This window comes from Anabrus simplex, chromosome 1 (genome assembly GCF_040414725.1).
Source record: "Anabrus simplex isolate iqAnaSimp1 chromosome 1, ASM4041472v1, whole genome shotgun sequence".
Lineage (NCBI taxonomy): Eukaryota > Metazoa > Arthropoda > Insecta > Orthoptera > Tettigoniidae > Anabrus > Anabrus simplex.
Window position 1 is genome coordinate 785,064,519 of NC_090265.1, and position 25,366 is coordinate 785,089,884.

The 25,366-nt window shown below is 41.2% G+C and overlaps 1 protein-coding gene across 6 annotated transcripts in view; it reads left to right on the forward strand.

Annotated features, from left to right (window-relative positions):
- The window catches only part of LOC136857520 (V-type proton ATPase 116 kDa subunit a 1), a 581,303-nt gene that overhangs the window by 381,486 nt on the left and 174,451 nt on the right, over positions 1–25,366 (forward strand). The window contains exon 1 of one of the 6 annotated variants that reach the window (XM_067136241.2): positions 24,574–24,765. The exons of the other annotated variants lie outside the window; for them this stretch is intronic. Coding sequence (XP_066992342.2) covers positions 24,696–24,765 — 70 coding nt within the window. The 5' untranslated portion in view covers positions 24,574–24,695. Of the gene's footprint in view, positions 1–24,573; positions 24,766–25,366 lie in introns of those variants that run through there. 6 annotated transcript variants of the gene reach the window in all.

The window sequence follows — 25,366 nt, forward strand, 5'->3', positions numbered from 1 at the left end:
CTGCCATGAAATTTGAAAAAGTGGTACGAGGGCTGGAACGGGGTCCACTCAGCCTCGGGAGGTCAACTGAGTAGAGGTGGGTTCGATTCCCACCTCAGCCATCCTGGAAGTGGTTTTCCGTGGTTTCCCACTTCTCCTCCAGGCGAATGCCGGGATGGTACCGAACTTAAGGCCACGGCCGCTTCCTTCCCTCTTCCTTGCCTATCCCTTCCAATCTTCCCATCCCTCCACAAGGCCCCTGTTCAGCATAGCAGGTGAGGCCGCCTGGGCGAGGTACTGGTCATACTCCCCAGTTGTATCCCACGACCAAGAGTGTGAAGCTTCAGGACACTGCCCTTGAGGCGGTAGAGGTGGGATCCCTCGCTAAGTCCGAGGGAAAAACCGAACCTGGAGGGTAAACAGATGATGATGATGATGATGAAAGACTACAATAATTGTATTTCAAGAAGTAAATTACGAATAAAAATTATATTTTGAAAAAAAAGTAACGATTGCAAGTAACAGTTACAAAGAAACACCCTAGTAACTTTAACAAAGGGGACGGCTATAGACCGAGAATAACATGCTATTCTCCATAGTTAAGTCTTCAACATCTTTCTCCTTGACTCTGGAGATCCTAGAATTAACTAGACTCCCTGAAACGTAAGCCTTACTCTTTCTCCCCTATTAGTACTGAAGGTAGTGATTTTTAGTTGTTTTCTAACTGTTGGGTTCGATTCAGTGTCACTCACGATACAGTTTAGAGACCCTACTTGCCGATATGACGTATTACAGTTGCTGTTAATCTGGCACGTTGGCACTATACAGTCATGGTTTATTTCGTGACGTGCGAGAACTACGTACTGCCACTGCCGTATTGTTAAAGTCACTAATGTTGCTTTTGCGGGTATAATTAACGCATTTTTTTTCTGTGGGATTGTAAATCTGTTTGGGTAATGCCAGGTAAGTAGAATTGTGGTATGTTCTAATAATGTATTTAATAACGTAGTTGGTGTGAAATGACGAACGCAGCTTTTTATGAATTACCGTCTTATTTCGTCCAATACTTACGTACAGAATGCTATTAGTATGTCTAAGAAGCAAGAAAAATCTGCAAGAACTCCTCCGAATAGGAAAGCAACTTTACCTCCACTCTAAAGATCAGTTCAGTTCAAATGGAAGGAAATTTCGTTATCAACCTAACTTAACTTACACTTGTCTTCTCACGACTTTGGTGCGGCTTGCAGACTTAGCCTTTGTATATTCTTATTGACTTACGGCATATGTACATGCAATATATTTGCTTGTGTGTATTATTACAGGGTGGTTTTTTTTCAGTCCGACAAGTAATAGCAAATTTCAAGAAGGGAGCTGAATTATTTACACAAGACAAACACCGAAGAATACGGTTATAGTAATGCGTATATAAAAATAAAGGCAGAAATATATAACATTAAATTGAGTGAGGGCGAGAGAGTGTATTTCCTTAATTCTGCATTAAGCTTGAAAACCGACTTAATTATGAATACCTTGATTTATCATTTATTTGGGTAAGAGAACCTCCATTATCGATACTTACATTGAGGTAACTTGGTTGATGATTGTCTCTTGATTTTAATATGTAACTAGTTAAGTTGGCAGCAGTGATGAGACATTAAAATAAAAGAGAATAGGGCGGCGATATTTGCATAAACTTCTAACGGAATCTTTTTATCTTGAGTCTAGTTGCTATGGAGTGGCAATTGCCATTAATTATTATCATTCTTCATTCGAATTGCTCTGAAAACGACCTTGATAGTAAGCTCGAAACGCTTCAGCCTACAATAGTTGTAACACGACCTAATATCCCCGAAATATTGTAATGACTTTCAGTTTTCTTTGGAAACGTGATGTTTCGCTTGGTGCATTAGTCGATATTTCTTACGTATTGTAATTTATTGTGCTTCCATTGCCTGTTTTGAGAACTACTGTTTAAAGAGAATGACACATCCGTATGACTGTATTCGTGACACAATTCAATGGGCCTTGTCAACACTAGGTGGATGGGGCTCAACGCCACAATAGGAACTTTGAAACTTGGTTGTTGTTTACGACTTGTCTTCCAGTAGCTAATGCATTTACCAATAGAGGATGCCTGTTAAACCACTCAGCTGTTATGTTATCTGGACTGATTGTCTTCGCGTGCTGTGCTGAATGATAAGTCAACGAGCTATTGTGATTCGGTCTGAAGTTGTCCCTGCCACACGTTGCAATTTATCTTTTAATGGTGATACTGCTCGCGGGGATTATGCGACTCTTTATTCAATCTCCTTTTTTAATTACTTCTTAAGGCTTTAGATAAACCTATACTCAAGTGGAATTACGAAACAGACTGAGAGAAACAGAAAGAGACTCATTTCCTTTTTGTTGATGTTGTTAATATTGTCCATATTATTGCCACTATAGGATTCTTCCATTACATATTAATGTTTTGACGAGAATAAAACTGCTGACACGACCTACGATGTCGAGAGGTCGATGTTCCGTGTTTTTTTTAACACTGTCTGCACCCAACACTAACACTATCACGGATGTAAAACGAGCTGTGGTTGTCCCAATATCTATACGGCGTCCAATCCATTCCGAAGGTACTGTACTTGAAAATGGCAGAATCGAGAAATCCGTTTGTTCATGTACTTCACGTACCTTCCTGTGGGTGGGGGCAGTAGAATAACACCTACGCTATCTCCCGATTGTCGTAAGAAGCGATTGAAAGGGGCTCTAGGGCCTCTCAACTTGCGAGCGTGGTTTGGCGACCACGGGGCCCTTAGCTGAGTCCAGGCATTGCTTCTACTTACTTGTGCTAGGCTTCTCACTTTCATCCTCCAGTGGGTGGGGGAGTAGAATAACACCCACGGTATCCCCTGCCTGTCGTAAGAGGCGGCTAAAAGGGGACCCAGGTACTCTTAACTAATGAACGTGGGTTGGCGATCACGGGGCCCGTAGTTGAGTCCTGGCATTGCTTCCACTTACTTGTGCTAGGCTTCTCACTTTCATTCCCCAGTGGGTGGGGGGGGGAGTAGTATAACACCTACGGTATCCCTTGCCTGTCGTAAGAGGCGGCTAAAAGGGGACCCAGGGGCTCTTAACTAATGAACGTGGGTTGGCGATCACGGGGTCCTTAGCTGAGCCCTTGCATTGCTTCCACGTACTTGTGCCAGGTTCTTCACTTTCTTCTATCCTATCCGACCTCCCTTGGTCAATCACCCTGTGGTTGGGGCTTGTAGAATAACACCCACGGTATCCCGCGCCTGTCGTAAGAGTCGACTAAAAGGGGCTCCGGTGGCTCTAACTTGGGAACGTAGGTTGATGACCACAGGGCCCTTAGCTGAGTCCTGGCATTGCTTCCATTCACTTGTGCCAGGCTCCCCACTTTAATCTATCCTCTCCGACCTGCCTTGGTCAACTCTTATTCTTTTCGGACCCTCATGATATTAAAGCATTCGAGGCCTAGGGAGTTTTTAATTTTCACGCCCTTCGTGGACCTTGTCTTTCTTTTGCCGATACCTTCATTTTCGAAGTGTCGTACCCCTTCCGTTTTTATCTCCGATTAGTGTTATATAGGGGATGGTTGCCCAGTTGTACTTCCTCTTAAAATAATCATTGACGGTAGAATAACACCCAGGGTATCCTCTGCCTGCCCTAAGAGTCGACTTATAGGGTCCCAGGGGCTCTGAACTTAGGAATGTGGGTTGGTGACTACGCGGCCCTTAGCTGAGCCCTGGCATTACTTCCACATACTTGTGCCAGGCTCCTCACTTTCATCTATCCAATCCGACCTCCCTTAGTCAACTCTTGTTCTTTTCCGACCCCGACGGTATGAGGTATGGAGCCCTAGGGAGTTTTTAATTTTCACGTCCTTCGTGGCCCTTGTCTTTCTTTGGCCAATACCTTCAATTTACGAAGTTTCGGATCCCTTCCATTTTTTCTCTCTGATTAGTGTTATGTAGAGGATGGTTGCCTCCACCACCAACCAACTATTAAAATTTGAGGATGAAATTAAATATTTGGTAGGTAATGAAGTATTTATCAAGGGTGGGTGGGGGAGGGTGCGAAGAGCTCAACTGCCTATGTGCCCACATAGGGTTTAACCCGGTACTGAGGGGAGTGCTATGAAGGGCGTGAATATGAAAAACATGTGGCCTCTCAAACTCAAATTCATCGGGATGGGAAGAGTATAAGTGTTGAGCAAGGGAGATAGGAAATATGAAAATGAGAAATTGAATGCTCGTTTTTTTCTTTTTCCTTCTTGCGACACGCAGAGGATGTCAGGGATGTATTCTAGACCATTATCATGCGCAGTGGCTACAAAACCCGTATAGTCTGATAAAGAAGTTTATGCTAATCGTTGAACTTTATCTACAATTTGCCCTACATCGTTTGATAAATACAAAAAGTGATGGTCCTAAAATTGATCCCTGTGGATCTCCATTGTGAACTTGTTCTATGCTGGAAAAGTAAAGCTAATGCAAGCTAAAAGTTGTTCCACGGTGTACGAGAATTATTTATGTAATGCTCTAGTATTAGGTATCTAATAATGTAAGGTTAACTTCTTCCATTCACCTGCATGGATATATTAAAACAAAGAGTGACACCAACATACATCACAGTTTCCCAATAAGCCAGCTGTAGGCATTGCGTTAGGCAATGAGCTTTTGTAAGTGGTACAACCTAGTTGAGTTGTTGTTCTAGGTGGGGGAGAGTGAGAGAAAAGTAGAATAAGTTAAGTACTGCAGCAACCGATAGCACACACCAGTATTTTAATTTTAATCTCGATTTATTCACGGTGGGACAATATTTAGCTTGCAAGTATTTAACTCCTTATTCTTCATCGGCCCACCGAATCTGCGCTTATTACTAATTGTAGTACCGCCACGTTGAGTAGTTCAGACGCTGGCCTTTCGAGCTCAAGTTGCTGGGCTCGACCCCGGCTCAGTCCGTTGGTATTTTAAGGTACCGGTACTCGAATACGTCAACCTGGTTTCGGTAGATTTACCGATACGTAGAGAAATCATACGTGTCAACATGTCGGCACTCGGATGTCTACGAAAACAGTAAAAACACTTAGTGGGACGCAAAATAATAATAATAATAATAATAATAATAATAATAATAATAATAATAATGCTGGAGGATAGCGTCTAGCTGCCTTCTCCATCGCGAGGGGATGTCCTCGGCGTGTCATCTTTTAGGTTAGTGAACCTCATGCTGTAGCCTACCGGTCTTCATCGTGAATAGCGGGATATTGATATTTTCTGGAACTCAGGAGTAAGGTAAAGCAAACCCTATTATTATTATTATTATTATTATTATTATTATTATTATTATTATTATTATTATTATTATTATTATTATTATTATTATTATTATTATTACCATCATCATCATCATCATCATCATCATTATATGTACTTGACAGTGACGGGGTAGTTTCAGTACAGTTAGCGTAGTAATAATATTTAGCAGCGAGTTGGTCGTGCGATTCGGGTCGCACGGCTGTGAGCTTGTATGCGGGAGATAGTGGGTTCGAATCCCACCGTCGGCAGCGCCGAAGATGGTTTTCCGTGCCTGGTGTGAAAATGGGAAACCACGGAAAAGCATCTTAAGGGTTACCGACAGTAGAATTCGAACTTACTACCTAGGCCTACTATCCTCTGAATGCGTGCTCACAGCTGCGCGACTCTAACCGCTCGACCAACTAGCTCAGTTGAGGAAGTAGTGTTATAAACTTTTATCTGTGTGAACTGGGTCATAATTGTAATAATATTGAGCACAGGGAAAGAAAGAGAGATTGCATTTATGGCAGAGCATTGCCAGGGATGATGTAATAAACAGACAGGCGACTTAATATAAATGCGTGGAAATTTTTGAGTGCTATGGTGAGGACATATTTCAGTTAAGAAATCTGCAATGTCATAGTTTTGTCATGAAGGAAATCTTAGTAAAGGTAATACTGAAGGATTTATGAAACTGAGTGCGTCTAGATCCTATGAAGATAACAGGTGCAGATTATATTTTACAGTACATGTTTAGAAGAAGATGGGACCAGACTGAAAACTTATGAAAGGACTTTCAGGATACCAAACGTTCAGATAGTAAAGCTATACTGTATATGGACCAGGTTGCTTTACTGAATCTGAAATAATGTGATGGAGTATTATGAACTATAAGTCTGTCTCACGTATTTCTTACATTCTTGGAACCGTTATGAACTTTGTTGCCTTGAAACTAACCTCATGGCAACACAGCCCTGAAAGGCCTTGGCCTACCAAGCGACCGCTGCTCAGTCCGAAGGCCTGCAGATTAAGAGGGGTCGTGTGGTCAGCACAACGAATACTCTCGGCCGTTATTCTTGGCTTTCTAGACCGGGACTTTGTTGCCTTTAGTAGTGAAAATTCGAGGTTTCCTTAGTCGACTGTTGTCATCCGTCCTAATTTTCTCAGCGTTCATTGGTCTTGCAAAATGTCTTTCCTATACAGCAATATTTTATTTATTTATTATACTGCCGGTTCTAATTGCAGTGCAATTTCTCATTAGACCTCAACCGTGCCCACCATGGACGCTGACTTGTAAAATTTGTTGTGGAAGTTCTTCCTTTAAAATATGTCACGATCAAGTTAAAAGGTATAATTTTTTGTTGAGTAATTCTGAACAACAATCGAGATTCAGAACAAAGACAAGAAATGCTGCAAGAAAGTAGACTGAAAGATATTGAGAAGCAAATAATTATGACAGAATGTTAAGACTAAAAGGACGTTATTCGATTTTTGTGAAATTATTCGAAAAAGTCATTTAAGAAAGAAAGGCTTCCATAGAGAGAGGTAAGAGGTATGGCTAATAGGACTACCGGTATATAAGAATAAGGGTCAGTGGGAGAAGAACATGACGAGAACAGTTTTTTACTTTGTGGGGAATAAAGGAAGAGGTGCATCTATTGAGATTTTGTAGAGAGACGGAGACAATTAGAGTAAAATATCTAGGTAGAGAATATAAAGAAAAACTAGAAAGAGAGAAAGCATTATACACAATCGTTAAATTATTGTATAAATGGATTGCAACGGGAAGGACTGCAATTTTTTTGTATTCTAAAATGTATGTGGCAAAAGGGAATAAGAAAAAAATAAAACAATCATTAACGAAAATAACGAAAGATAAGAGATGTTTAACCGAGGGCGTCTTTCAAAGCTGACCAATGAAAACGATTGTTCGTTCATTTCTAGGATCGTAGTATGTAAGTGCAAATGTTTTCTAGAGGACCCGCTGCAATCGCTGTTGACGATTAAGAATCCACATACCATACCACCTGGACTACATTTACGAAATAAAAAAACATACGACTCAACCTAGGATCGACCCCTCGACCACCTGCATGCTAACCCATCCACTGCACCAACTGTACAGTACGACTAATATGTGCTGACAGATGTAGTTACCCTACATGTGATTACAGTGTTGCCAGATTGCCACTCTTCAACGTCCTTTCTCTGGCGGATATACTCGCTGGACGAACTTTTGTGAGATACTTTTTTTATTGCTGGCATATGAGGAGTCGCGCTGCGACGCCCGACTGCGTGAATTTCGGTTCACCCTGTATGTAATACTGTATTACATCTAATGCAGAAAGAAAAATGGTGGGGAACAACAGGGGAAATGAATATAATTACTATTAGGTTTAAATATATCCGCCTCTGTGGTGTAGTGGTTAGTGTGATTAGTTGCCACCCCCGAAGGCCCGGGTTTGATTCCCGGCTCTGCCACGAAATTTGAAAAGTGGTACGAGGGCTGGAACGGGGTTCACTCAGCCTCGGGAGGTCAACTGAGTAGAGGTGGGTTCGATTCCCACCTCAGCCATCTTGGAAGTGGTTTTCCGTGGTTTCCCACTTCTCCTCCAGGCAAATGCCGGGATGGTACCTAATTTAAGGCCACGGCCGCTTCCTTCCCTCTTCCTTGTCTATCCCTTCCAAACTTCCCGTCCCCCACCAAGGCCCCTGTTCTGCACAGCAGGTGAGGTCGCCTGGGCGAGGTACTGGTATCCTCCCCAGTTGTATCCCCCGACCCAGAGTCTGAAGCTCCAGTACACTGCCCTTGAGGCGTTAGAGGTGGGATCCCTCGCTGAGTCCGAGGGAAAAACCAACCCTGGAGGGTAAGCAGATTAAGAAAAGAAAGAAGAAGGTTTAAATATAATATTAAATGCAGCAATAGATAAATTGTTGTACTGTAGTGTCGTCATTCTTTTTTTTAAGTTAATTATTATATTGTAATTGTAGGATAACTCTCTTAAGGCTGGTGACACAAAAGTAAGCACTGCTACAACTTAGGGAGGGTAAAATCCTAGGACACTCTCGGCACCAAATGCCATTCGCCATTTCATTTCATTGTAATGATTAATGTAGTATGTATCAAAACACATTTTGGATTACAGTTTCAGGTGATTCGAAAGTGGGGGAGGGGAGTAGTCTATTCTGAACCACCACCACCGCTAATAATAATAATAATAATAATAATGGAATTCCTAATAAGTGTTCGTGTAACAACATATGAATTTCCATTGCACTGTTATATTTTTGTTCAATTAATGTGAGTAAACTCAATATAAAAAATACCTCTGCAAATGATGTTATGGCAGTAAATACGTTGGAAAAATTACGTTGAAGATAACTTCATTAATATTTTCCCCGTGTAAATTATGGTATATTGTGCGTTTCTCTTCTTTTAATAATGTATCCCACTGCCAGTCTAAGAACCACAACAGCGGTTTGCATTTCCTCCTTATTAAAACAAATGCTGTCAAACCTTGCCAAATCTTTTCAAATTTTGTCAAACCTTGAGCAATGTTGAACAATCTTTGACAACTTTTCTTGTGAAGTATTGAAGTGAAATGAAAATTTGATAGTGAACAACAACAATATAGTCTATTAAATCTAGAGCGTTGTTCACAGTCATAAACACTTTGTCCATAGTCTGTTTATACAGTTTAGTCAGCAGCAACGGTACACTGTTTTATTAAATTGTTTGTTAAACGGTTATTAGACAGCAGTACCTTCCCTGTGCAAACAAATCACTGTCCACAATGCGCCATTATAGCATATAATTTGTACTAATGCCAATTGTATTGGGTTTGAATTTATTGTGGGAAGATGTTGGGAATTTCTGGATACACAGCATATAACTAATATTAGAGGTGTTCAGAGAACTCCCGAAGTCTGCGCCAACGTTACTTGCCTGACAACCCATCTGTTGCCTAGCCCTTTCCTATATAATGGTTTCATTTAAAAACCACGTTAATATAATTTTATTCCGCTGCCTACACAGAGGTTTCATTTGAAACCACGCTGGTAAATGCTTGATTGGTGGTGCCATCTTGTGTCTAAAATAGAAAACACTTGAACAGAGGTTCAAATACTGTGGCTGTAACTTACCGCTTGCGTCGTATTTTTATTGATACTGAACCTGTATGTGGTAAGTTTTTTTATGAGATATATGTATACTGTGAAAATACCGATATGCCCAATGTGTTATACTCTATATAAAAATAAAATTAGCATCTTATTGCATGTTTATATAGTGTGGTTCCATATGAAACCACTGTGGGCTAAAAGCGCTTCTGATACATAATCTCTCTGTGTAGTTAATCACGATGTTTTCTAGGCAGCTGCTCATATTCTTGACTAAAATCTGATAAAGAATTGCAGAGGGGAGAATGTGATTGGTCAGTTCGTTCTGATGGAATTGCCTGTGTCATGTGGAAGGACAAGCTCACACTCGCCTCTTGATGTTGAAGAAGTGAATCGGAAGGTAAAGGACGACACAATCATACAAATACCTTGTCCTAAAGTGGTGAAAGAGTATAATGCTAACATGGGCTACGTGGACAAAGTAGATAAGATGAATAGCTTCTACCGCATGGACAGGAAGTGAAGAAAGTGATGGAACAGATTATTTTGGTATTTCGTTGATATATGTAATGGCAAAGCCAGCATTCTTTATTGCCACGTCAGTGGAAAAAAAAAAAAAAAAAGATTCCCCTAAAGGACTTGTCACAGGTCTTGTAGGAAGCAGTTCCTTCAAAGGAATTCCTGGAGTACAACCCAGCTCATCAGGTGAACCGTGGATGAAGAAGTTCAAAGCTGTTGTACCCGTTGAAAGGAGGACTGCATGAAAGCATCTACCTGTGCATACCAATTCCAGAGTGTACATTGCAGCACAAAATCAGCTCCCTGCAGAGGCAGGTAGATGTGCAGTACTTACTCAGTGGGACTTCATCTGTCTGCAGACGGAAACTGCTTTCTGCCGTACCATGGGCAAAATTAGACATTTGACTCACAGTGGTTCCAAATGAAACCACCCCATATACGGACAAAAACCTTGCTAGTGAATTATTTCTTGATATATTTTACTCCATGTTGTTTGTACAAGGTCAGGTATTAATGTAAATTAATAAAATAATACAATTTTGAATTCTGTGTCTGAAAGGGCTAGAATCTTTGGCTATTTGGCTGGACACGTTAATGAACGGCCAGCTGTTGAAAGTGCTCTGTCTTTTCATAGTGATGAAGTACTTATTACTTAGAAGAATAGAAAAACATGATGTGTGAGTGATCTAGTTAGTGCAATAAATAATTTGTGTTTGTTGCAAGTAATCAAGATTAGTGATTTTTTGTTTGCAATTTTACGTTGAGTAGTTCCGCTCGAGTTCGGCAGATTACGTACTGTAGGTTATAAAAGCATTAGCATTTGGGTTAAGAGAAATAATACTCCAGTTTTTGTTTAAATATTTCTAATTTCTAATTTTGTTGGTAGGATACCTATAAAGACAAACGTTGTACCTACGTTGTACGTAAAGGCACCAGACACGATATTTCATATTGCACTCTAAGACCCGTTGCACCTACCTGCGGATGCAGAGTGGGTCCAGTTCCACAAATGACGACGGCTGATCCGTGGTCCGACAGCTCTGCTCTCTGACTGACCAACCGAGCAGAGGCGGGGTGGCCACGGCTCTGCCGTGGTTCTCCACCTCTATATTCGGAAGACGGAGAGGAGTTGGTCCCCACCGTCGGTTGTCCTGAGAATGGTTTTCCATTCTCTTGTACTAAGGCGAATGCTAGGACAGTTCCTAGTATATGCTACGGCCGCCAACCCTCTCACCCTCTCCGATATAAATTTCCTGGCCTGAGAGACGGCGTCACCGTTTAGGAGACCCGCCTTCCCCTTCAGGGGAGGAATGAAAACATTTAGTAGTAGTAATAGTAGTCACGAAGGAAATAATTTATAAAAATAAACAGTACGATACTGGTAGCATTGTATAATATACGATATTTCACTGACATGATAGTTAACGATTTCTGTATTATTGGTTATTATTTCTGCTCTGCGTATTCAAATACGTATTCCGCTGTTGGCACACGATCGAATAATTTTGAAATTATTTGGAATCATTTACGGAAATAAGAGATAAACAATTGATAGGGAATTTACCACCTCGGCGACAGCCCTAAATTCAGATCAATTTTGATTGATTGATTGATTGATTGATTGATTGATTGATTGATTGTTCTCTTTTCATTCATTTTCTGTTCTATAAAAGTCCACAAATTTTTTTCCACGCGAGCGAGGCCGCCGCAAGGGCTAGTATGCTCTCTATGGTACCGGGCACATCATTGTTAGGATCTCTCTGACTTTCCAGTTATTATTATTACAACTTCCCCCATGCGGAGGCTGCCACAAGGACAAAGTATGTCGACTACACAGTATTTTATCTTCTAAGTTACTGTTGACTTTGCTAGTGGGCCAGGTAGAAAAATCACCACAAGCCTCAGGAATAAATTTGCAATACGGTTCTTCAGATGTTATATAGATGATTACGGAGTATGGTCACTGAACCTCGTATAGCGGCGATAGCGATGTCGTGAAGTCGTGTCCGGCTGAGACCGAGAGAACCCATAGCTGTATAATCTCTTACAGTTCGCTCGGCTGTGACGAGGATGTACGTCAAGCTAGATGGCGGCAATGACAAATTCCACCCTGGTCCCTGTTAAGTGTCCATGCGAGTTATTCTCGGCAGTCACAATGTGTTTGAAAGAAGGCTCTGAGCGCTTAGCCATGTTTATTTTCGTTCTCTTGTAATTTAGAAATAGATACGTTTTATGTGATGTGTTCTGCGTTGCCGACAGTGTTCTCGCCTTCCAACCGCCACTTCTTCTCCTACGTCATCGTACGTTCATTGGTAAAGCGTTGTGACTCCCACAGTGCTACATTATTTGCAGGGCCTCTCCTGAACTCACCTACTGTCTTCCAGAAGCAACTTATCACCTGAGTATATACAATTGGGAATACTGCCAGTGTATGGGATACTAGAGGCAAATGCTGCTAGACGGCTGCAAATCGCAAGGTCCAGGTTAGTCGACTGACATTAGTAGTCGCTGTTATGTCAATCGCTCCCAGTCCATTAGTCCAGTATAGCTGTTCACTATGGACAATCGCTCCCAGTTCATTAGTCCAGTCTAGCTGTTCACCATGGACAATCGCTCCCAGTCCATTACTCTATTCTAACTGTTCACTATGGACAATCGCTCCCAGTTCATTAGTCCAGTCCAGCTGTTCACCATGGACAATTGCTCCCAGTCTATTAGTCCAGTCCAGCTGTTCACTATGGAGAGTTGCTCCCACTTCATTAGTCCAGTCCAGCTGTTCACCATGGACAATCGCTCCCAGTTCATTAGTCCAGTCCAGCTGTTCACCATGGACAATTGCTCCCAGTCCAGCTGTTCACTATGGAGAGTCGCTCCCACTTCATTAGTCCAGTCCAGCTGTTCACCGTGGACAATCGCTCCCAGTTCATTAGTCCAGTCCAGCTGTTCACCATGGACAATTGCTCCCAGTCCATTAGTCCAGTCCAGCTGTTCACTATGGAGAGTCGCTCCCACTTCATTAGTCCAGTCCAGCTGTTCACCATGGACAATCGCTCCCAGTTCATTAGTCCAGTCCAGCTGTTCACCATGGACAATTGCTCCCAGTCCATTAGTCCAGTCCAGCTGTTCACTATGGAGAGTCGCTCCCACTTCATTAGTCCAGTCCAGCTGTTCACCATGGACAATCGCTCCCAGTTCATTAGTCCAGTCCAGCTGTTCACCATGGACAATCGCTCCCAGTTCATTAGTACAGTCCAGCTGTTCACCATGGACAATCGCCCCCAGAAGGGGCCGTTCTCATTAAAGACTAGGCCTGAGGCTTTTCCCCACCACCTCTCTTTACTATTTAAATCCAGCCGTGTTCGTCAGGCCAGCTACGTACGGAGAAAGTATTACACTGACTCTACGAGTCCATCAGATGTGTTTAGGACAACCGACTGATTCTTAGGTTGGGTTGGGTTAGGTTAGCTTAGCTTAAGTTAGGTTACTTAGGTTAGCTTAGGTTAGGTTATGTCTTCGCGTGACTGTTCGGACACTGAAAAATTCAACTAAAAAATTAAGAAACCTCCACATTGCGACACTAATATTTCAAATGCTGAACGAATCTACACCTTCATACATATCCTGAAATTTTGACTTTCTCTCCTCCTTCCATGAGCGTAACAGCTGATTGACATCTGCCCTTTAATCGCTCATCAGTATAGAGCCGCTCCTTCCAGGCGTCTAGTGCAAGGCTATGGAATTCTCTCTCTCTCTGTCAGCATACGAAAAAGCACTCCAATAGCCTCATTTAAGCGGTCGTTCCTCTTACAGTAGATACGTAAACAGCTTGTATTAGAGTGAGTATGACGTAGAATTATCAGTGGGTGAAAATAGAGAATATTAATCGTTATTAACATAACCAATATATAATACCACTGTAGCTACAATAATAGTAATCTTCGATTTCATTACTCTAGATAGGTTGCAATATTGCAGTTATACAGTCTTATGTAATAACTTCCGGCCCCGCGGTGTAGGGGGCAATGCGTCCGCCATTCACCCCGCGGCCCCGGGTTCGATTCCCGGTCGGGTCAGGGGTTTTTAATGGTAATGTTTGTAACGTCCTTAATCTTCCTTTCCTCACACAACATTCCACACTACCGCCATTCCAATTACACGCAGGTTCATACAATATGGTACCAGCAGGGGCAAAATACCCACATGTGTCGACGCCCCGAACAAATAGCATTAAAAAAAAATTTCAAATTATATCTCTATGTATATTGTGGTTAAATATAAGAGAAGTTCGAGAACCCTAACTTCGCCACTTATAGAAGCATCATAAATAAATAAACACATTACATGTACATTATGGTTATAGACCGTTATGCCTTTCAGCGTTCAGTCTGCAAGCCTCTGTGAAATTAATAAACGTCGCCACAATCCTCTATTTGTAACTAGTGTTGTGGCCTCGTTTAGTTCTATACCTCTTATCGTTAGAAAATGAGTCTAACCACCCTCGTCTTGGTCTCCCTCCACTTCTCTTACGCTCCATAACAAAATCCATTATTCTCCTAGGTACGGTAACCAATCCTCCTCCATTCGTTGCATATCACCCCACCACTGAAGCCGGTTTATGCGTACAGCTTCATCCATCAAGTTCATTCCTAACTTATCTTTTATCTCCTCATTCCGAGTATTCTCCTGCCATTGTTCCACCTGTTAGTTCCAGCAATCATTCTTTCTACTTTCATGTCTATTACTTATAACTTATAAATCAGATATCGTCAATTTAGTCTTAAGAAAGTCTAATTTTCATACCATACTCATTGCACCTACTTTCAAGTTCCAAGATATTGGACTGCAGGCTTTCGGCACAATCTGCCATTAAGACCAAGTCGTCAGCACAGGCCAGACTCCTTGCTACATTTCCACCTAACTGACTCCCTTCCTTCCAGCAGATGATCCTTGTAAACTACAGTATGAACAAAAAAGGTGAAAGATTACAGCCTTGTCTGATAAATAAATAAATAAATAAGTAAATATTGTGCATGCACTATCCAGAAAATGAAACAAATAACACTTTCATGATAAAATTACGTTAAAAAGAAATGGAAGATGCGTGTTGTTTCGTGCGAACTTTAAACTAGAGGTACAACATTAGTGATAACCAGGGAACCGATTTCTATATAAATATCTGTTCAGGAAACATTAATTACACTTTGTATCATATTTACGAATCATGACGTGTTGAGTCAAAAAATGTTATGTTTATTTCCCACATGTTTCCATATTTTGGAGTTTAGCACAAATGTTCCATATTCTTAGTCATCAGTCAACAGCCGTAGCCGTGTCGAAACACCGGATCCCATGAGATCTCCGAAGTTAAGCAGCATTGGGCATGGTCAAGATTTGGATGGGTTTCCACGCGCTGTTGGTGGGGGATAAGGGAACGGAAGAGCGGAAAGGAACTGGCCACCCTATCGTACGTAAACTCCAGCTCAGGCACACCTCTGCGTAGGTTTGGACCTGCCTTCGGGCAGAATACACCCTTACCTTAGTCATTAAAATCAATATAATCCATATTTCGGCTAAAAATAGTATATTATTATTAGCGTATGATGCATACAAGTCAGTAAAACAAAAGAATATGTACAATATACAGCATTAGGACCAAAAGGAAAATAACTATAAATATGGATTGGTAGATATTTAATCCATTCAATTGCTTCTGGATTAAAAAAGAAACGAACTTTAATCGCCCTACACGTGTCCCCCGGGTGATGCCAAGAAAGCAACAGCGATACGATGCCGCCGTACTGCCACATGGGGCCACGACGGTAAAACTGACTCAACAAACAGTCCTTCTAAGGACTCAGCATTTAGGACCAAGACCCTGGGCCCTCAACTAAAGATTTGTCAACTTAACATTGAAGGTATCATCAGAGCTAGAAAATATTAAATGCTATTAAATTAACAACAGTCATGTCCAGGTGTGTATGCAGAAATTATCTTCGAGAATGGATATTAAATATTAAATTTACTTAAAGTTACTTCTCCTTTATTTTATCAGCACAGCCAAATGTCCACTCATATTGCTGTCTCCATTAAAATACATGCCTCTTATATTGTAATTGTAGACCAAGATTACACAGAATTTTGATAAGAACTCTCTCCTGCTAGGAACTTAAAAGTCGTCAGTAGGTAACCTTGTTTCCTTCAACTATTTAGCCTATATTTTTGTTCATCTGAAGAACAGACACTTTGGAGATGATGATCTAGAAGTTAGGCCTCTTTAAACAACAAACACCATCATCATCATCATCATCACCAAGAACACACAGATGAATAGAGACCTATACCATAGTGAGAAGTACAATAAAGATTTAGAGGATCCTCTTCAGAAATGGAAGTACAAGGCCTATCGGGTCGAGACAACACATCGCTAGACGATCCTTCACCTGCATCGTCTTTATTTAGTTTATATTTCTTCGGTAAAAATGAATTGTCTAATGTCTTCATTATGCTGTGAAAAAAAATCACGTCACTATAATCACATGCACTCACACATCACATCGGCAATACTTAGGTATGTCTTTCCGGGGAAACCGGCATCACTAGTTTACTTTACAAGGCGTACTGTCCGGTGTCTCTCTCCGTCTGAAGTTCTGAACTCATTACATCACAAATATTTTACCAGTTCGTGTCATCCATTGTTCACAAAGCCCTGTGCTGTTGGTCATTTAACATCTAGGCTAAATGTAACCTTTCACCACAGGTCTACGCTTTCTCAGAAAACTGCGCAGAGGTCTTATAATACACTTTTTATCTTTTGTTAATGACGTATGGGAATTATCTGCGAACTGCGATGTCTTAATAACTGCCGAATACAACACAGACTGAAGTTTAAAAAATGCCAGGTCAAGCTCACTGTAATATTTATGAATGAAAGCTCAGAATATTGTTGGCAAATACGTAGTTCATATTAAAAGAGAAACAATGAACCACCTAAAATCTTCATTTACATGGTTGTCACGATTAATCGCAAATCCTAAACTTTAACATTTCGGGGGAGGGGGATTTAATACACCAATCCCCACCACCACCACCACCACCACCACCACCACCACTGCGTACTCCCCTGGTCCTGTAAATAATGGAGAAACAAATTAGCAAATTACATTTAACCATTTAATATTTTAACTTGTGAGCGGCTCAAAAGTCAGCAGTGTTCGAGTGGTTTCACGATTATTTCGTAATTCGGGCATTCCCTTTCATTGCTTCATGGGACTCGATTAACTACGTTCCGCATGCCATTGACTATACGATCCAGCTTCAACTGTATGTATGTTGGGTATTCAGCCCGAAGACTGGTTTGATCCTCTACAGCTCCACCAACAGCTGACATAGATAGCCTAGGTGTCACTGAACTAAGGCTGCAAAAACAGTAGTCTGTGACACAAGTGTGAGGAATGACTCAAGTTACATTCAGCATAATGTTTCATGCATCAGAAAACCACCCAAAAGGCTCCAAAACTTGCATCTGTCATTTTCGGAAAGTTTTGAAAATGCGAATAATATTGCATAACAACTGAATTGTGGTAAAGGTAAAGATAGCAAAACTAAAGATGTACACTGTACTTTCAAAGAACCCTGGATATGAAGAAATCGGAAAGCTGCTGCATTGTTGTGTGGAAACTTACGTGTGAGGTTAACGTCTGACTTAACCCCAGCAGACATTGTGAAGTTCAAACAAGCCCTAATTACCTCTTCTGTTGAACGCAGTTCCAGGCAATCTACTGTAAAACTGTCCTCAGCGAAAAACAGAAGATTCACTTTCCAGCAATTAAAAAACATGACATATATTCCATTGTTTTAATAACAGAGAATAACATATTGTATGTTCTTGGAAGTTCATATTAAAATGAGAATTGCAGTATGTTCCATATAGGCCTACTTTGTTTAGCTTCATTGAATGGAAATTATTTTTTTTTTTTTGTAATTTTAAGTCCATATATAATTCCATATCAATAAAATATTAATAAATATTTACGTACACCAGTACATAAATCTGTCTTCGACAGTCTAAATCACTATCTATTAAGTAATTGGAAATTTTAAATGGACTATTAATATATCTTATAAATAAAAGTTACAATTTCCAGGTTTTGTGCGGCATTCGAATGGAATCAAAACAGGTATTGAAGTATTTCCTTAACAAACCATGATTATTTATTTATTTAATTGCCGGTTTACAACAGGGTAGCAAACCCCAATTACAGTAAATTAAAAATCTTTAAAGTACTTATTAAATTACATTGACACAAGTCTTAGATATTAATAACTAAAAATAAACTCCTTAATAAGTAAATTATTCATTAAAATTCATAGATACATGTCTTAGATCTTAATAACTGAAAATAAACTTCTTAATAACTAAATTATTCAGTAAGCCTACATACACTAACTTGCGTGGTGTTAATTCTTAGTGTGGTGGCAGTGTAGCTGCAAAACGTTTTATGAATGTGGATAGTGAAATGTTGAAGTCCAAGTTATTGTCTATGCTAACAGCGTCATTATAGTTGTTACGTAACCTACAGCCGTAACTAACTCCCGAGAACATGCAGCTCTCTCTGTATGAATGATGTACTGATGATGGCTTCCTCCCGAGTAAAATATTCCGGGGTAAACTAGTCCCCGTTCTGATCTCCGGGCGGGGAGTACACGAGAGGGGGCGATCATCAGGAAGATGGATACTGACATTCTGCGAGCCGGAGCGTGGAATGTTAGAAGTTAGAATCGTTGTGGTAGGTTAGAGAATCTGAAAAGGGAGATGGATAGACTAAAGTTAGATGTAGCTGGTATAAGTGAAGTACGTTGGCAGGAAGAACAGGATTTTTGATCAGGCGACTACAGAATTATCAACACAAAATCAAACAGGGGAAATGCAGGAGTTGGTCTAATAATGAATAAGAAATTAGGGCAGCGGGTAAGCTACTACGACCAGCATAGTGAAAAAATTATTGTTGTCAAGATAGACACCAAACCAATGCCCACCACAATAGTGCAGGTTTATATGCCTACTAGTTCAGGGGATGAAGAGGAAATCGAAAGAATAAACGAAGAGAGAGAATATTTAATACAATATGAAAAAGGCGACGAGAATCTAATTGTGATGGGAGACTGGAATGCAGTGGTAGGCCAAGGAACAGAAGCTAATACAGTAGGAGAATCGAATTTGGACAAAGGAACGAAAGAGGAAGCCGGCTGGTTGAATTCTGCACTGATCATAATTTAGTCCTTGCTAATACTTGGTTCAAACACCACAAACGACGGCTGTATACGTGGATGAGACTTGGAGACACTGGAAGGTATCAAATAGACTCCATTATTATTAGGCAGAGATTCAGAAACCAGGTTTTGGATTGCAAAACTTTCCCAAGAGCAGACGTGGACTCTGACCACAACTTGTTGGTCATGAAATGCCATCTGAAGTTGAAGAACTTGAAGGAAGGAAGAAATGCAAGGAGATGGGATCTAGACAAGTTGAAAGAAAAGAGTGTGAGGGATTGTTTCAAGGAACACGTTGCACAAGGACTAAATGAAAAGGCTAAAGAAAACACAATAGAGGAAGAATGGATAGTAATCGAAAATGAGGTCAGTAAGGTAGCTGAAGAAATGTTAGGAAGGAAGAAAAGATCAACTAAGAATCAGTGGATAATTCGGGAGATAATAGACCTGACTGATGAATGACGAAAATACAAGAATGCAAGAAATGGAGATGGCAGAAAAGAATACAGGCGATTAAAGAATGAAGTGGATAGAAAGTGCAAGATAGCTAAGGAAGAATGGCTGAAGGAGAAGTGAAAGTATGTTGAAGGTTGTATGATCCTAGGAAAGGTAGATGCTGCAAACAAGAAAATCAAGGAAACCTTTGGAGAAAGGAAATTTAGGTGTATGAATATTAAGAGCTCAGATGGAACGCCACTTCTAGGGAAAGAAGACAAAGCAGAAAGATGGCAGGAACATATCCAACAGTTGTATCAAGGTAAAGACGTAGATGATTTGGTTCTGGAACAAGAAGAGGCTTTTGATGTTGATGAAATGGGAGACGAAATTTTCAGGTCAGAGTTTGACAGAGCTCTGAGAGACCTAAATAGGAACAAAGCACCTGGAATTGATGAAATATCCTCTGAATTACTGACTTCCTTAGGAGAAACCAACATGGCAAGGTAACTCCATCTAGTGTGTAGGCTAATATGTATGAGACAAGAGACCTGCCATCAGATTTTCGGCAGAATGGTGTTACACCTACTCCCAAGAGAGCCGGTGCTGAAAAGAGTGAAAACTACCTCACCATTGGTTTAGTATCTCTTGCCTACAAAATTCTAACACGTATTATTTACAGAAGAATCAATTTGGCTTCAGAAGACATGTAGGGACAAGTGAAGCAATCCTGACTTTACGTCTGATCTTACAGGACCCAATTAAGAATGACAAGCCCACGTACATTGCGTTCGTAGATCTAGAACATGTCTTCGATAATGTTGATTGGTCCAAGCTGTTTGAGATTCTGAACGTGATCGGGATCATATTCCGAGAACGAAGAATTATATACAGTCTGTATAAAAATCACTCTGCAGTGATAAGAATCAAGGGCTCTGAAAAAGAAGCAGCAATCCAGAAAGGGGTGAGGCAAGGCTGCAGTTTGTCTCCCCTGCTTTTTAATGTTTACATAGAACAGGCAGTAAAGGAAATCAAAGAGGAATTTGGAAAGGGAATCACAGTCCAAGGAGAGGAAATCAAAACCTTGAGGTTTGCTGATGACATTGTTATTTTATCTGAGACTGCAGAAGATCTCGTGAAGTTGCTGAATGGTATGGACGAAGTCTTGGGTAAGGAGTACAAGATGAAAATAAATAAGTCCAAGACAAAAGTAATGGAGTGCAGTCGAACAAAGGCAGGGGATGCAGGTAATATTAGATTAGGAAATGAAGTCTTAAAGGAAGTAGATGAATATTGTTACTTGGGTAGTAAAATAACTAACGACGGAAGAAGTAAGGAAGACATAAAATACAGACTAGCACAAGCAAGGAAAGCCTTTCTTAAGAAAAGAAATATGCTCACTTCAATCAGTTATATAGGAATTAGGAAGATGTTTCTGAAGACTTTCATCTGGAGTGTGGCATTGTATGGAATTGAAACATGGACGATAACTAGGTCAGAAAGAACGAGAATAGAAGCTTTTGAAATGGGGTGTTACAGAAGAATGGTGAAGGTGAGATGGATAGATCGAATCACAAATGAAGAAATACTGAATCGAATTGGTGAGAAGAGATTGATTTGGCTAAATTTGACGAGAAGAAGAGACAGAATGACAGGACACATCTTAAGACACCCAGGACTTGTTCAGTTGGCTTTTGAAGGAAATGAAGGCGGTAAGAACGGTAGGGGTAGACCAAGGTATGAATATGACAAGCAGATTAGAGCAGATGTAGGGTGCGATAGTTACGTAGAAATGAAAAGGTTAGCACAGGATAGGGTGGCATGGAGGGCTGCATCAAACCAGCTTATGGACTGTTGACTCAAACAACAACATGGAAATGCATGATTGCATTGTCGTTCAGTTTTGCTTCCGTCATGGTGAGTTCCAAACTTCTCAGGGTGGAAAAGGACGTTCTGATGAGCAAGTACAAACGGGAGTACATCAAGCGTTTTTACAAACTTAACTACCTCTGGAATCAATTAACTTTGATGAACTTTTCGATGAATCAGATTTAATTAAACCGCTTGGCACAACTGTCCCGATGGGCTATGGCCTACCAAACGACCGCTGCTGAGCCCGAATGCCTGCAGATTATGAGGTGTCGTGTGGTCAGCACGACGAATCCTCTCGACCGCTATTCTTAGCTTTTTAGACCGAGGCCGCCATCTCACCTTCAGATAGGTCCTCAGTCATAAAAATGTAGGCTGAGTGGACTTCGAAGAAGCCCTCAGATCCAGGTAAAAGTTACTGACCTGGTCGGGAATAGAACTTGGGGCCTCCGAGTAAGAGGCAGGCACGCTATCCGTACACCGCGGGGCCAGCAATCAAATGTAATCAATAAAATGAAGTATCGTTCGCCTCTGTGGTGTTGTGGTTAGCGTGATTAGCTGCCCTCCCCGGAGGCCCGAGTTCGATTCCCGGCTCTGCCGTGAAATTTGAAAAGTGGTACGAGGACTGGAACGGGGTCCACTCATCCTTGGGAAGTCAACTGAGTAGAAGAGGGTTCGATTCCTCCCTCAGCCATTTTCGAAGTGGTTTTCCGTGGTTTCGCACTTCTCCTCTCGGGAAATGCCGCCGCCGCTTCGTTGCGTATCCCTTCCAGTCATCCCATCCCTCCACAAGGCCCCTGTTCTGCATAGCAAGTGAGGCCGCTTGAGCAAGGTACTGATCCTCCTCCCCAGTTATGTCCCCCGACCCAAATTCTCGTGCTCCAGGACGCTGCACTTGAGGCGCTAGAGGTGGGATCCCTCGCTGAGTTCGAGGGAAAAACCAACCCTGGAGGGTAAACGGATTAAGAAAGAAAGAAAGAAAGAAAGAAAGAAAAGAATATATCCTTATACCTCACTTGCGATTGAGAAAAAAATAAACAAAAATGTCTTAGTGGGTTCCTCAGACCCCGTCGTTGGTAGGCCAAATGCACGAGACATAAATACGTTGGTATTGCTAGGATCAAGAACTACGACGAAAAAATTAAGTTTTCCCTTTTTTCTTACTTTCCTTTTTTTCCTTGCTTTCGTTTTCCTCTGCTATTATTAAAGTTCGGATTAACGAAAAGTCATATTTCTTTCCTGAGGTTATTTTATCACAAATAGCAAGTGTGAAATAGCAAGTGTGAATGATAGGTCCTTGATCCTGTTTAAAACAATTTTATGTTGTTTAGAAATACATATTTCTGCTGTTTAACTTGTTTCGGTCATATTTTTTCTCATTTTAATTATATAAGGCCATATTGGGTTATATTTTGGGCATTTTTTCTTAAATTGAGGCGTTGTTTTTAATAAAGTGTATGTTATCGGCGTGGAGTTACGAACGGACAGGTAGTAGGTTTAGAAGACCTGATTCCGATAAGGAACTGTTGTAAGGACGTCTCGTTGAGTAGGATGTCATTCTAGAAGATCCAGTATATTTAGCTCAGAATCAATTAGCAAACAGGGAAATTCCATGTTTTCTCTCGTCCATTTCATCCTTGACGTTTCCAGGTATCTTTGCGTTTCATCGCCAACGAATTTCAACAGATTGGTACTGTAGTACCTACTGTAGTAAAACTCATTATGCCTAAAGTGCAGTGCAGTTAATATGTAAACTTAAGGAATGATGTGAAAGAGTTCGGTGAAGAGACCTTCAGTACTGACGGAACAATTCTCTTCTGCAAAGCGTCTGAAGCGGCAGTAAAGCGATTTAATATGAATGCGTATTGAAAGTGTTAACGTACAGTAGCTCTGTCAATTTGCATGATTTAATCTGTCTGATGTATAATCACTGACCACTCTTTGGTACTTAACACGTTCATTGTTAGTAATACTCTCATATGTGCTGCCTCACACCAGTGGCGGCTGCTCTTTAAGAGCACAGGGTCAAATGCCCCCTTTCCCCTAACACACACACAGTCTTACAAGATAGCCTCCTTGCTTTTCAGGTAGAAATTAAAATTAGAAAATAATCGAAATTGAAGTATTAACGTCATCATGGCTGTACAGCCAATTACATCTATCATATGCTTCTATTCTGCTGGTCCCAATGCTAAATGCAGCCGCAGGGCGCAACCCTTCTGTGACTGAAGGAGCAGTGTATAAGAGAACCTTTCGGTTACTTTGCCGCTGGGCATGTGGACGAGGGAGAATACTGTGAACATTGCAGGAGCCTCGGTCACAAGCTGGATGTGTCCGGAGCTCACTGCTGGCACTGTGGGGGCCGACTGATTGGGTGTTTCTAACGTTACTATCTTTTCACTCTGGAGAACTTGTCGTCTCCGAAACTGCAGATGTTGAGTAGGCCTACCTGATGAGGTACGAATTAATTTACTTATTTATTAATTTAGTTTAGTTCTGCTCTCGTCTGTGTGACCTCCCTCAATTCAAACCTCACGAGTTGCAAGCAGTAGCGGCGATTGGGAATTGGGAATTAGAAGTAGCAGGGAGGGGGGGGGGGGGGGGGTTGGGCGCGGCAAAAGAAAATACAAAAAAGTAATCGCTGCTACTGGCTGCCACCACGGCCTCGCACTAAATTCTACGGTAAGTCGTATTTTACCTTTTTTCGGTCATATTTAGCTAGTTTTTAGGGCGTGCATATTTTGTACTTCTTTAGGTCATAAACTTTCGAACTCTGATTATTAGCTATTTTTTTCTTTCTTCTCCCTGTTTGTGGGTTGGATTGGGGGTGGTACTGAACATCCCCACAAAAAATTTGCGGGGTGCTCGAACATCGTAGCACAGTTATTGTGTTCTATTTTCGCAGATCGGTACTGGGTGGTTAATTGACAGGTGTCGGCACCTCAGACAACGTACAGCACTTCTCAGAACTGCTGATCCGCAACTAAAATGGTGGAAGGGGAAACCCTGAGAAGCCTGAAGCAACGTTAGGAGGAAAAGGAAGACGAGTCAGTGAGAGAATCAGGTAATGGCCAGTGGCAGCTCAAGTAGGTGCTGCCGCGGTTCTGCTCTTATCAGATGTAAGTGAGCGAACAGCTTTCACGTGCCGTCTCTCAACCGCAGACTTCAGCGTGCTGCCACATCGAGACAATGGGCGACTCTGAAGAACCTGAACCGACAGCTTCGACTCCTTTGAATGGCTCACCTTCTCGTCACAACGGTACGTCCAACAAAACATTTCTGTATTGTCAATTCTCTTTGAAACCCAGAGAAATGCCAGCAGGTGGCTGTCATATGGCACAGCCAAACGTGGTTAGCCGGTCATTTGGACATCGCTTGTTTCTAACTAATTTGTCTGTGAAGAGATGAGGTCTTTATAAGATCAGGAGGATTCTTATCACGTGGGTGTCGGAGTTGTATGGGAGGGGGAAGGAAGGGAGTAGGCGCTTCTCCATTCAATGATTATGGGTAACCCGTGAGAGTGACCTACATAGGTCTGTGTCATACGTTTGAATTCAGCTGATGTTTTAACACGTGGGCGAAACTGCATTATATTAGCGTGACTGGAATTTCAGGTACAGAAAACAGGGCCTGTTATTGAAAGTGGCCAAGTGAAATGCGGTCTTAGGTTAGGCTTTTGCCATTTTGTTATTATTATGTATCACTACGCCTAAGCTACATTTATAAAGCATAATCAACATTAACCGTCAACTGGTGAGACGGCTGCCACACTTTGACACGACCATCTTCTCTCCTTCTGAGTGTTTTACAGAGTGAATAGTTATTTACATGAACAATTTAGCTTATAAGAGAGTTCACAG